The sequence below is a fragment of the Netta rufina genome (genome assembly GCF_964035555.1).
Source record: "Netta rufina genome assembly, chromosome: 2".
In the NCBI taxonomy this organism is placed as follows: Eukaryota; Metazoa; Chordata; class Aves; order Anseriformes; family Anatidae; genus Netta; species Netta rufina.
Genome location: NC_140124.1, coordinates 157,924,976 through 157,937,961, shown reverse-complemented (window position 1 = coordinate 157,937,961; position 12,986 = coordinate 157,924,976). Strand labels below are relative to the sequence as shown.

Below are 12,986 nucleotides of genomic sequence, written 5' to 3'. Positions count from 1 at the left end.
CACATGTTCACGTCCCCATTTTTGGGGATCCTGTACCTAATTCCAGCAGCAAAGCCTCTGGTGTGGCAGCTGGAGCACAGCTCACCTGGGGGGCAGGCAGGACAGATGAAGCAACGCGTGGTTGAACACCAACCCCAATGACTTGCGCCCTCTCCCAGCAGAAAGCTTGATAAAAGATGCTTTATTTTAATTTTTTCTCTCCATCGCTTAGGTCCTTGCAGCATATGTTGATGGGAAAAAAAACAAAAAACACAAAGAGTTGCCTGATTGTGTCCTGTTTATAAAAAAAAAACCATCAGGCTGGAGCACAGCTGAGCCTGTGCTCCATAAGGCACTGTAACTGCACTATAAGAGAGGAAAAAAAACACTTTTTGTTATTAAACCTGCGCACAGTACTCTCAAAAAGAGCCTGGCCTGAGTTCCTACACGACAACAAATAAAAGTACCATTGAGCAGAGAAGAAAAGGCAGCGAGGCTGCCCTCGGGGCTCAGAAGCAGGGTCACAGCCTTCCCCATTCCCTGCACACCGCTGTCCGTGGCTCTCCTCCAAACATCAGCTCGCCGAAGGGTGGGAGCTAAATGGGATGGCAGTGTTCCCAAAAATTAAAAATTAATTAGCCTGGGTTCATTACACTGCATCCATCCTTCGAAGCTGGCTCAAACAGCTCACAGCACTGAGTCCCCAGCTGGCTTCCCACTGCCCTGACACCCTCCTAACTCGCAAATTTAAATTATTTAACTTCAAGGACGCCTCTTCCCAACTCGGGGACCCTAATCCTTCCTGCTGCCGTGGCAAAGGGAACATAAAAAGCGCTCATTCTTCCAGTTTTGTCCCAAAATTGTTGTTGGTGTTTGGTACGGATCCCAGAAGTGGATTTAAAGATGGGACAGCAAGAGAGAAAGGGCTGTTAGGACGCCTCCTGCCCCGTAGCAATAACGCAGGCTTCACAAAAAGGTGACAGCGTGCCTCGTGCTCACCTGCCGTTCCTCTGCTCCACCTTTTTTTCCTATGTTTGTTCCTACAGAAAGACACATTTTTGAGCATGTTTGCAGCCCACGACATCCAATTAACCTCGCGGTGGAAAACAAGAGTGGGTAAAAGTGCCAGAGGTATTAAGAAGCTGGGTAAGGGAAGGGAGGACAGTTCAGGGCCCCAGCTTTTGGGGTGGGATCAGGGAAAACCTTCCTGACCCGTCTCAGCCACACGGCTGCCACCTGGTTCTCTCACTCCACGTGTCCACGCCAGGCCGTGGTTTTTCTCTCGGTCTTCACAAACCTGAGGGTAACTCCTCGAGTTTTCGAGATGCTGGTCCTGGGAGGGAAAGGGTGCGGGGAGGACACTGAGGTAGGGCAGAGCACCTGCGGAGGAAGGAGGTAGGAAGAAAGAAGGCAGGAATGAGAGAATTTGAGCGTAAAAACGCCGAATCCAGGTCTGCAGCAAGGCCCAAGCTCTCTCTCCAGCAAACCCGGCGCCGGATTTCCAAACCCAGCCAGGCTCCCGTAGCTAGCCTGAAGGGCAGACGCTGGAAGAGGTAAAAAGAGGCAAGAAGAGGCAAGAAGTGCAAGCTCGGGGCACCCAGGCTCCGGCTGCTTTCACCCGTTACAGGCTGCGGGGCCACCCCAAGCTCAAATCTCTGACACCAGCCCGAAACGGCGTCACTTGTAGAGAGCCATCTTGTTGCTCTGGTACATGTACATGTAGGCGTCGCAGAAGAGGCGTTTGGCCACCCCGTCCATGTCCCGGGGCTGTTCCAGGGCCAGCACAGCCAGCGGCAAGTCCAGGTATTTGGCGACTTCGGGGCACAGAGTCACCGTGGGGATGTTGAAGCCGTTCTCGTCACCTAAAATCGGGGGAAGGGAGAGACGTTTGAGTCCAAAACGTGGCCCCAAAGGATGAGGGCCCACAGCCTGAGCAGTCACCATCACGCCTGGCAGCAAGTCCAAGTCTCGGCTGGGAGATCTGGGGGCCACCTGCAGGCTCGGGAAGTCCCCAACCTGAACGCAACCAGGGGACAAGAGCACCAGGAGCAACTCCCAAATATCCTTGCCCTGCTCCTGCTTTTCCCTGGGGTTGGCTTAAACGCATACTGGTGGCACTGGGATCCTAATTCGTGGGTTCAGAGCAACGGGCTGTCCGTTGTCACACGAAGCTGTCCCCTCCCAGCCCCCTGCGTTCCCTCCGAAAGCCTCGGGCTCCTTTTAGGATTGGTGCAGAACCTCCCTGACGCTGCCCCGATGCAGAGCAGCGCCCGCCCCGCTCACCCTACACCCTCCTGGCTCCATCCTCACCGTGCCTGTCGGCCATGCTGTCGAAAAACATCCAGTGCTCGTTCTCGGGGCCGTATTTAACGAAGGAGACGTAGTGACTGGTCTCGATGCAGAGCACGGCGAAGAGCTCCATCTTCTCGCGGGGGACCCGTTGGCTTCCCTGGGGGCTCCGGCACTGAAATTCCTCCGGGACGTGCAGCCTGGTGGGTTTGTGGGTTCTGCGGCGGTAGTGGGAGTGAACCTGAGGGAAGACAACGGGGTGGCAGCGCTGAGAGAGCAGGACCGAGCCTGGCCTGCTAGGAAGAGGAGCGTGAAGGGGTCAGACCTCCAGTTTATCCTCCTCTGGACCCAACCTGGCCAGCTGCAGGGGCAGCGAGGGGAACGTGGGCGTTTTTGGGGGTTTAACCTGCTGTGGGGTCACCACGGCAGATGCCACGAGCGCCCAAAGAGATCGAATACCTGTTTGGAGCAGGTGCTGCAGAACTGCTTCAGGCCCGTAGGCGCGAACATCTTGTCCTTAAAACACCCCGAGCACTCCAGGGTGGCGACGTCGCCGCACACGCAGCACTCCCTGGGACCTGCGGAGGGAAAAAGGGGCGAGAGGAGGCAGCTTCCCTCAGCCTCAGCTGCAACCCCGCAGAATTGAGGCATTCAGGGGATGGGAATCACTCCACGATCCCACCTCAGCTCCTGCTCACGGCCCCAAGAGCCCAGCCCCGTGTCCTGGTGACTCGCACCACCGCCTAACGACTTACTGTCGAGCAGCAGATCGGTGATGTCCAGCTCTAAGGAAGGGATGATCTTGCTGAACATTTTGTATTCCTTCCCAAACCGCGGCATTTGGATAATGAAGCAAGAGGGGATCTGGGAAAACGAAGGCAAACTAGTCACTGCTCCAGAAGAGGCAAATCCCGGAGAGTTTCGTCTCGGTGCTGCTCCTGGGAGGAAAGGTTTTCTGCTCAGGTTATTCCCGAGGGCTGAGAGCAGCAGGGAAAGCACGGCCCTCTTCCCAGGTCAAATCCCTTAAGACATCTCTCGGGGATGATCCACCAGATCCACTGGCGGGCGCAGGGATGGTGGAGAAAGCAAGAAAGAGGCAGCAGATGGCAACGAAGACAGAAAGGAGCTGGGCTCACCTCCACTAGCTTCTGGTCATAGGTCAGGAAGGAATGTTCCACCAACTGCTGTACGTCAGGAACCACCAGGTCCTCCTGTTTGTCCATAAATATCTGGTAGCAGTAACAGTCCAGTCCCTCGTGGCCTCCAGACCTGCAAGGACACGAAGCAGAGACATTTTGGTATTTTTAAACCAAGTGCTACGGAGCACGACCAGCAAACTCCTTCTCAAATGAAGGATCTCTTTATAACTGCACGGAGAAAACCCACAGAGCGAGGCTTCGGGCATTCAAAAGGTGAGCTGTGAGCAGGTCCCCCAAAAACTCTCCATCCCTGAACCGGCAGAGAAAGGATTTCCTTCAGATGCCCCTCCGCAGGGGAGCTGCAGCACAGAGTTCCCTTTGTGCTCGGCCCTTGTGAGCGCCCCACAATGTGAGGCTTGGCCAACGGCCCCCCAAACGAGCACAGAAACCGAACAATCCCCTTCTATGCTTCCCAACAGCCCGGTTATTTTGGCCTTCCTCCAGCCTCTCATCCTCTTTGTAGGGTCCTGAGAAACCGGGACCGCATCCACGGGGCTCCCTGTTTTGAGAGGCTGCGGGATCCGAGCCAGCTCGAACAGCCTGGACGCATCCCAAACGCATCCCAAGGCTGTCAAACAGAGCCCTCCACGTTTCTCAGACCACTGCTTTCTTTGCCTAAGGTTGGCACGAGGTTTTTTTTTCAGCGTTTTCCAAAGGTGGAGCCTCCGGGGAGAATTTAAAAACATCTTTTCCAGGGTGGGCCCACCCAGGATGAATTGACAGCAAGCGAGATCACGGGCTACAGCTACTGGAGAGCAGAAAGCTGAGCACAAATCCCTGAGCTGTGCCTCCACGGCCTTGCTGAGAAGGTGCAGTAACACCTGGTGGTTGCGAGGCGAAGAACTCGTGAGCCTAGGGGAGTTGCATCACTCGGGCCCGGGGTAACTTACTGCAGTTTCAGGAGCGGCTCTATCCCCAGGATCTTCTGCATGATGAGGCTGAGGAACTCCTCGGGATCTGGAAGGGCAGAGAAAAGCAGGGGTCACTCCACAGGCGTTAACGGGAAGCCAAGACCAGGAGCAGGAATTCAAAGAGAAGTTCAAGAAACCAAGAAAAATTTCAGAAAAATTTAGAAAAATTCAGAAATTCAAGAAACCAAACAGTAATTAAACCACCCCCCAGCTAAAATAAATACACAGCCGTACAGAACCGCAGCTGCTGTTCAGTGATGAGCTACCTGCTGCTTCTAGGAGAATCAATGCCACTCGTTTGCTATCTGGGAACCCAGAGCTTGTTGAAACGATGTTTGGCACAACCTGCTTCGGTGTCATAAACTACAGGGAGCCTTGCTGAGCACAGACAGGGATGTAGCAATGGGAATCAGAGAGGTGGGCTCCAGATGTCGGCGTTTTCTGGCTTATTTTTAACCAAACTAGCGTCTCTGAGGAACCCCAAATAATTTATCAGAGCTCGGAAGAGAAATTGATCTCGGCAACACGATAAAACCACGCTGGATTCTGGCAGGGACTCCAGGGCCGGATTTATCAGGGCCGATTCAAAGTATAAAGGTCAAGGAAATCCCCTTGATTGAAATTCTGCTCACGCGGTTCATCCTCTCCCCTCCTGGCAGCAGCTGCCACCAGTTGGGAGGCGGCAGAGAGCCCCAGCGATCCCCATCCTCCCATCAGACAAATGTCAGTCGAGAAGCACGGGGAGCTCTCGGAAGCCGAAAATATCTCACAGGCACTTTTTTTTTTTAACATAAATGAGCAGCACAGCTCGCACGTCAACGCGTGTGCACGGGAGAAGCACGCAATTAAGCTGCCAGTTTGGTGCCTGGGTGAGGCAGCAGAGGCTGAAGCAGCCTGGGGAAGCACGTTACCTTTCTCAGCGTTGGTAAAGCTCGAGCATTTGCCCTTCTCGGTTAACTGCTCCCGAAGGTGCATCACGCTCCGAGCCTTGACGAAGCCAGTCCTAGAAACAAGAAGCAAAGCAGCCACAGGTGATCTCTCATTCCGAAATCGAAGCATCACAAGGCTTCTGCCGAGCAGGGGAAGCTCACACGTGTGCAGGAAGTGTTGGGACAGCATTACTGTCATGGGAAAGGAACAACTGGAAGAGCTGGAGCATCCCCACGCGCTGTACTCACTTTCGGAGGGGGTTAACGATCTCCTCCCGCAGAATCTCCTGCACGTTCCTGTCGCACAGCGTGAAGGGCGTGAAGAGCATGGAGTCCAGCACGGAGGTGCAGGAGAAGAGGCTGGGAAGAGAGAGGGCTGCGTGAGTGCCGACGGGTTTGCAGCAGCAGTTAGAACCAAAGCGCTGTGCTCCGGGACAATCGGTGGGTTTTATTTCCAACAGGCCACGCGTGCCGATGGCGGAGGGGTGAGCACCAGCACATCTCCACAGCAAGACCAAAGCTGCTTTAAGGAACACCCGGTGGGAGCAAGGAAGCAGCCCAGGGAGAAGGAAATCTCGTACTCTGCAGCCAAAACTGCTCGTGGGGGCACCACCGAGTCTGTTCGGCTCCCAACACTGCTGCACAGTGAAGCTGGGACTTCCCGGGTGGTTTCTTTTGAAATATTTTGCCAGCCACTGCCTCCTCCAGTGACAGAAGCAGCACGGTCCAGTCCAGAGGGCTCCGAGATCTCAGCGCCCTGCGTGACAGACGCACGGTACCTGAGGTACTCACGAGGGTGCTTCAGGGCCTGAGAACCTCAGAGGTTAGGAAGGAGAGCAGGAGGCAGCGAGCTGCATCCCCCCGCGGTTATTTTCTGGTCTAGGGCAAAATTTCCAGCCACGTGGGGAGTCCGGGGAAGTGCTGCAGCTCTTAAACGATCGCTTTATGTTTGGGCAAACATCACCACCACTTACCTGAAGAGAGCTGCGTCCATGTAGCAGGAGTTGCAGTGGCCCTGGATCCCTTTCATCCGCCCTCGCAGGACGGACACCGCGTCCTCATTCCTGAGGGGAGGAAAACTGACGGGAGCATGGGGAAGAGCTTCGTGCTCACCTGCAAGAGAAGCGACACAAGCAGCTCCCTTTTAGCTTCCCACCTCGGCTGGGACTGCTCTTGCCCTTCCCCAGAGCCCCAAAAGACAGCTCAGAGGTCAGCGCAGCCTTGTTCTGTGCTGCTCCTGCTGGGACTGAACCACGCTGGGATGGGAATTGGTCTCTTTAGTCATTTATCTGCTGGAAACGGAGAGAAAACCTGCCCTTCCTCCCCAGAGCAACCCACAACGCCTCTGCCACTGCTGTGCCAAGCAAGACAAGGAGAAAAACACGAACAGGCTGGTGCTGCGTTATATGCAAGCTCTTTGGAAAGACCTTTAAAATGTCCCGTGTCGTTTTAAATCCTTTAAAACGACCTACGTCCACCTTTGAAGATTAAGTCGATTTCTCAGCGTGATATTTTTTGATTTTTTCAGTGTTCTCCCTTTACAATCCCATCTCCTCTCTTCAGCAGGTCCTTCAGACAATCCTCCCCTGTCCCTGTCCCTAGTTTCTGGGCAGTCCCTATGGGAATCCTGCATTTTTATTTACTTTGATCTCATTTACAACATCTTAAGTGGCTGTTTCATTTCATCTTCTCTGCTCTGGAGGCGTTTCTCCCTATTTAAATGACAACACTGATCCGTTCTTCCCCGTGTCTTCTCGTGAATGTGTTACCACATCAAACTCGACATGAAAACGGGTTTAATACTCTCACTTTCCAAACTTCCCTTTATTTCTCCGTCCCCGGGTACCGTTACCTCCTGCCTCCAGCTCTCCGCAGCCAAAACCAGCATCTCTTGGGACACTCCAGGAAAGCACCGGGGATGAAACCACCGGGCAAAAAACTGCACAAAGGGCTCCCCTGTAGCCTGCTTTGGCCCAGCACGGCACCGTGTCCCCCTCTCCCACAGAACTTACTGTCCTCCACGAGGTTCAGGTCGCTGCCGCGCGAACTCTGGAAGCGGACGTCAGGCTGGCAGGACTGCAGCTTCACGAAGAGGCCGCGCTTCGGGGCGCAGTGGAAGTAATATTTGCCCAGCCACTCGCCAGCAGTGACCCCCTTATCTTCATCCTGGGGGGAAAAAAAAACATCGAGGAACGCCATGAGAGCAGCTTTTATATGAGGCAGGTGTGATTTCCCCTATGGCCATTTAGGATTTTAAGAGCTGTGCACAGGTTTTGGTGCTGGTTCGCTGGCTGCTTTCACCTACTCTGGTTATTTTTTTATATTTATCGACCCCACTTGTAGAATTCTCAAATTATTTTGCCCCACGCTTCAATAACTGCTCCTGAAGACATTAAATAAACCCTCAGAGTCTCTCTGCAGCTCCTCCTCCCCATTTCAAGGGGGCACGCAGCCCTCCCTGGCTCAACCCATCCAAATCATTCGGGATCAGGTGTGCTTGCCCTCATAGTCCAGACCCTGACACGTCAGAGCCTCGTCTCTGCTCAGGCTGTGAAATCACGAGCTGAAGGTCTTCAGGTTGCTTTGATTTGCAACCTCACAGCTTATAAAACACCCCAAAAAGGAAAGAACCCACGAGGATCATCGAGTCCAACTCCTTTTGCTCCTTACCAGCTCAACTCCTGCCATTTTGTGCTTGATCTGGGGGAGGTACCCCAGCCAGCGGATGATTCCGAACACCTGATTGCCCTTGTCCAAGGTGATCTGGACCATGGAGTTCACCTCCAAGGGCGGGTTCCCGCTCTCGCCCTCCTCGCCGCTCTCGCTCGCCTGCCGTTTCGGTTGCTTCGCGTGGCCCAGGCCCACGTCGGAGCCGAAGGTTGGAAAAACACCTGGGAGGCAAAAGAAAAAGAAAAAAAAGCACGTCAGGAAGGTGTCAGGAGAGACAGGAAGGCGACGCTTAGTGACAGCCACCTCGGGATCCCGTCGCCGGCCCTAATAGCAGGTCGGCTTTGAAATTAGAGACTAAACGTGCAAGCGCAAAGCTGAGCGCCAGGGCCACGAGCTGGAATCCTCCGGAAATGTCTCGATGACAGGGCCAAGCTGGTCTAGCAGCTTGCTGAGGGCGAGAGGAGATGATTCCACCCCTTGTTTCCTTGCTCTCTCCAGCCCCGGAGCTAGCACAGCCCTTCACAGAGCCATTTCAGGCTATGGAAATGGCAGTGGGGGTGTCTCCGGGTTATTTTTCTGCCTTTAGCGAGGTCAATTCAATGGAAAGTCTAACGACAGCTCCCCTCGGTCTGGCCCGGACATCTGCACAGCATTTCTTGACGGCAACAGAGAAATCCCACGAATCTGTTGGCTTGTCCAGTGATTCACAACACCACTGCCAGCATCTGTGCCTTCCTGAGATCCTCTGGTGTCAGCACAAGGCTTGCTCCACCTCCTACAGCTAAATTAAAGATTTTAGCCCATGGAGCTTTCTGTCCTAGGACATATTTACGCGCCGTGATCTCTCTTCTTCTTCCTGCTAAATGGCAGGCTCAGCTCAAGGTGCCTAATGCCCAGCATGCTGCAACGAACTTGAGATGTTTCTACGGATCTTTCAAGCCTCCTGGTTTAATTAGTTGGGACTAAATGAAGGCTTTTTGGACCTTCAGCTCACGGGTAACCCGCAGAGAAGCGCTAAACGCTTGAGGACACGCACGGTGTGGACCCATCTGATGACAACCTACTCTGAGAAATCAGGTTTTCCTTCACGACGGAGTCCAGAGGGATTTCTCTGAAGATGTCAGTTGTTCCTTCTTCTTCCTGCAAGGCGCAAAGAACACATCAGCTAAGCGGTTGGAATATGAACCAATTTTTTCCAAACAGGCCCAAAGACTCTGCGTGAAACCTTTTGGACGCGGCTTCCGCTCCTCTTTAAGGCCTCACTCGTATAAAATTTCAAACAAACGGGGATAAAAAGAAAAAAAAAAACACAAAAGATAATCAGGAAAAGGCAACAAGGCTGCTCTTACCGGGCAAACCTTCACGAACCACTGGGATCCCTCCCTGTAGACTGCCATCGCTATTCCTTTCCTGAGGACCTCGTCCACGTAGAAGCTGACGGCGTCCCCCACCTTCACGGGCACCCCCTCCTCCGCTTCCACTTTTGGCTTTTGCTTCCCGGGCTCGTTCTCCGGGCCGGGAGTGAAACGGATTTTGCTGAAGGGCAGGAAGATCCCGCAGCCGGGCTTACACTTGAAATACTCGGTGCCGCGGTAGGAGCCGTCGCTGCGCCCTCTGTTCTCCCCCTCGCCCTGAAAAATAAAGAAAAAGAGGCCGGAAAAGATCGGCGTGGTGACAAACAGGACGGGGGAAAAATAAAAAAGCAGCAGCTTGCCCTTTTTTGCCCGCTCACCTGTAACTCCACCCCGAAAAAGACCGGGGACAAGGCAGCCAGGGGGCTTTTGTGGATGCTCCCCACGTAGCGGACGACGCCGGGGAAGTGCTGCCGCTCGATTTCCACCGTCACCTTCTGGCCCGGCCCGGCTTGCAGAGCTGCCTCGAGGCTCAGCCTCTCCAGGAAGGAATCCAAACGTTCGCTGGGGCCGCCGACGCCCAGGAGGAGGGCGGCCACCTCCCTGCGCACCGGCTGCAGGATTTCCACGGTGACGGCGACGGTGGAGCCGTCGTCCAGCATCACGACCTTGAGGAAACGAGCCGAGGGCCGGTCGGCGAAGCTGCGCAGGTAACTCCGCTCGCTGCAGAAGCAGAGGCTGCCGGGGGGGAAGTATTTGCTGCCGTAGGCACAGCCCTCCGTCAGGATGTAGTAGCAGTTCCCATCCCCGACCGAAGGCGGGAGGCTCATCGTCGGTGCCCTGAGTTGTGAGAAACAGGAGAGCGAAGTCAAGGATGAGCCACGCGCGATATTGTAGGATTTTATCAGGTTGGAAGAGGTTTTGGGAGGTCTCAAACCCAGCAGCGCACTCAAGCCCTCGTCCGTCTGAATTTGGAGCGTCTTCCAAAAAATTTTGAGTGTCTTCTGCCTTGTTCTGAGCTCCAGCACCAGCCCACCCTCGCGGGGAGGACAGATCCCTCAGCATCTACCCCAAATTCCCCCGCTTCAGGCTCATCGCATCGTTAAGCTCTGCCTTCTCCTGCAGCTTACTCGCTGAATGGGGGTAAAGGCGAGCTTCTCCCTTTTAAAAATCCTCTAAAAAGCCACTTTTGGTCTGAAAAAGTTGCCTCGAAGTAAATAAATACTCCAAATGCACGCAGAGCATGGAAACCACCTCAGTGCTACGCTAAGATCCTAAAGATTGCCACTTTAAAAGCAAATACGTCCAAATTAATTAAATATCCGGGGTGAAAAGGTACAAATTTGTCCATTGCTTTCATGTAATCGGCCCCTGCTGGCTGATAGCGCACCGAAACGGGACCCAGGCTGCTTGTTTTAATATTAAAAAGGGAGATTAAAAGCTCTTAAAACTTCAAAGAGGAGAGAGGAGGAATCGAGAGGCGGCGTTAAGGGAAGTGGAAGGGCTCACGGCAGGAAACGTGAAGGCAGCTGTCGGACAGAAAAAGAGAAAATAAAATAGAGAAAATAAAATAAAATAGAGAAAATAAAATATAGAGAAAAATAAAAATAGAGAAAAATTAAAATAGAGAAAAATTAAAATAGAGAAAAATAATAAAATAGAGAAAAATAATAAAATAGAGAAAATAATAAAATAGAGAAAATAATAAAATAGAGAAAATAATAAAATAGAGAAAATAATAAAATAGAGAAAATAATAAAATAGAGAAAATAATAAAATAAAATCGAGCTAATTTCTGATCGTGCAAAGAGAAAAACAAGAACAAATTCAACATTTTCCTGATCTCTCTGGCACCAAAAGATTTGTGATTTGCCCCCCGGGTGACAGAAATGAGCGTGAGTTCAGACAGACGGGTGGCATTGGGGTCTTTGAGGGCTTTTTGCTGTCCCCCCCCCGCAGCAGGAGGGGACGGGGGCACGGTGGGGACAGCGGGGGAAGCGTCCTAGGTGACAGGGACATGAGGGACGAGGGGATGGGGATGACAGGGATGGGGGGGAAGCACCAGGGGAGGGTGGGTGGGCTGCCACTCTGCTGTCCTCAGGGGTCTCCTCTGCCACCTTGCTGTCCCCAAGGGACCCCTCTGTCCCCCTGCTGCCCCCAGGGCCCCCTTTGTCCCTCTACTGTCCCCAAGGCCCCCCTCTGCCACCCCAATGTCCCCAGGGACCCCTTTTTCACACCCCTATCCCCAAGAACCCCCTCTGTCCCCTGTTGTCCTCAAAGGTCCCCTGTCACTCTGCTGTCCCCAAGCCCCCCCCCTCTGCCACCCCAATGTCCCCAGGGCCCCCTCTGTCCCCTGCTGTCCCCACGTCCCCCTTTATCTCCTGCTGCTCCCAGAGGTACCCTGTCACCCCCCTGTCCCCAGGGCCCCCCTCTGTCCCCTGCTACTCCCAGAGGTCTCCTGCCACCCCAATGTCCCCAGGCCCCCCCTCTGTCCCTCTGCTGCCCCCAGGGCCCCCCTTTGACCCTCTACTGTCCCCAAGGCCCCCCTCTGCCACTCCCATGTCCCCAAGGCCCCCCTCTGCCACCCCAATGTCCCCAGGGACCCCTCTTTCACACCCCTATCCCCAAGGCCCCCTTTGTCCCCTGCTGTCCCCAGCTCCCCCCTTTATCCCCTCCTGCTCCCAGAGGTCCCCTGCCACCGCAATGTCCCCCCTCTGGGGGGGGACATTGGGGTGGCAGGGCCCCCCCTCTGTCCCCCTGCTGCCCCGAGGGCCCCCCTTTGCCCCCCTACTGTCCCCAAGACCCCTCCTATGCCCCCCACATCCCCAGGGACCCCCTCAAACCCCCAAGAAACCCCCTCAGCCCCCCCGGGAGTGCCTCAGCGCGACCCCAGCGATGTCCCTCAGTGTCCCCATGTCCCCCCCGGTGTCCCCGTGTCCCCCCCCTTGTCCCCTTGTCCCCGTGTCCCCCCCCCCCCAGCTCCTCACCGGCCCCCGGCCGCGGCCCTCACGGAGCCCCCTCACGCCGGCACTTCCGGTCCGCCCCGTCACAACCACCAGGCGCCGGGCGGCCAGCCAATAGGAAGCGGCGGCGGAGCCACGGCTGTCCAATGAGAGAGGAGGGGGGGCGGGACCGCGCCGCCTTTAGCCCCGCCCCCCCTCTCAGGGTGCTGTGGTGCCATGGGCCCATGGCCCTGGGTCCCCTTAGGGCTGTGGTGTCACGGCCCTATAACACGTAGTCCCACAGCCCTGTGGCCCCATGGCCTCGTATCGCTGTGTCCCCGAAGCCCTGTGGCCCCCTGGCCCTGTATCTCAGTGTCCCCATGGTCCTGTGGCCCCATAACCCTATGCCACATAACTCCCATAACCCTATGCCACACGGTCCCATAGCCCTGTGTCCCCATAGCCCTGTGTCCCCATGGTCCCATATCCATGTATTCCCATAGTCAGGTGTCCCCAGGGTCCTGCGTCCCCATAGCCCTATGCCACATAGTCCCATAGGCCTGTGTCCCCATAGCTCTGTGTCCTGTGTCCCCATAACCTGTCCCCTATGTCCCCATGGCCCCATATCCCCGTGTCCCCATGGCCCTGTGAACCCATAGCCCTGTGTCCCCATGGTCCCATATCCATGTATGCCCATAGTCAGGTGTCCCCATGG

The 12,986-nt window shown here is 54.9% G+C and overlaps 1 protein-coding gene across 1 annotated transcript; it reads right to left on the bottom strand.

Moving 5' to 3' along the window:
* Positions 1 to 138: 138 nt before the first annotated feature.
* On the bottom strand, positions 139 to 12,364 carry LOC311207038 (ubiquitin carboxyl-terminal hydrolase CYLD-like). The gene is made up of 16 exons (XM_084282915.1): positions 12,317 to 12,364; positions 10,267 to 10,858; positions 9,710 to 10,169; positions 9,327 to 9,608; positions 9,042 to 9,117; positions 7,978 to 8,198; positions 7,320 to 7,473; positions 6,282 to 6,420; positions 5,557 to 5,667; positions 5,290 to 5,381; positions 4,358 to 4,424; positions 3,405 to 3,537; positions 3,024 to 3,132; positions 2,728 to 2,846; positions 2,290 to 2,509; positions 139 to 1,841 (listed from the first exon to the last, which is right to left on the bottom strand). Exons 2-16 carry the CDS (start codon positions 10,392 to 10,394, stop codon positions 1,657 to 1,659), a joined length of 2,496 nt encoding a protein of 831 aa, XP_084139041.1. The 5' UTR covers positions 10,395 to 10,858; positions 12,317 to 12,364; the 3' UTR covers positions 139 to 1,656.
* Positions 12,365 to 12,986: the final 622 nt, after the last annotated feature.

Excerpts from the sequence above, each read along its gene's own strand:
- LOC311207038 (XM_084282915.1), bottom strand. The coding sequence starts at position 10,394 with ATGCTGAGGGATCTGTCCTCCCCGCGAGGGTGGGCTGGTGCTGGAGCT. Across the intron at positions 5,668-6,281 it reads ATGGACGCAGCTCTCTTCAG|CCTCTTCTCCTGCACCTCCG; the intron begins GTAAGTGGTGGT and ends CTCTCTTCCCAG. Across the intron at positions 2,510-2,727 it reads GCAGCACCTGCTCCAAACAG|GTTCACTCCCACTACCGCCG; the intron begins GTATTCGATCTC and ends GTCTTCCCTCAG.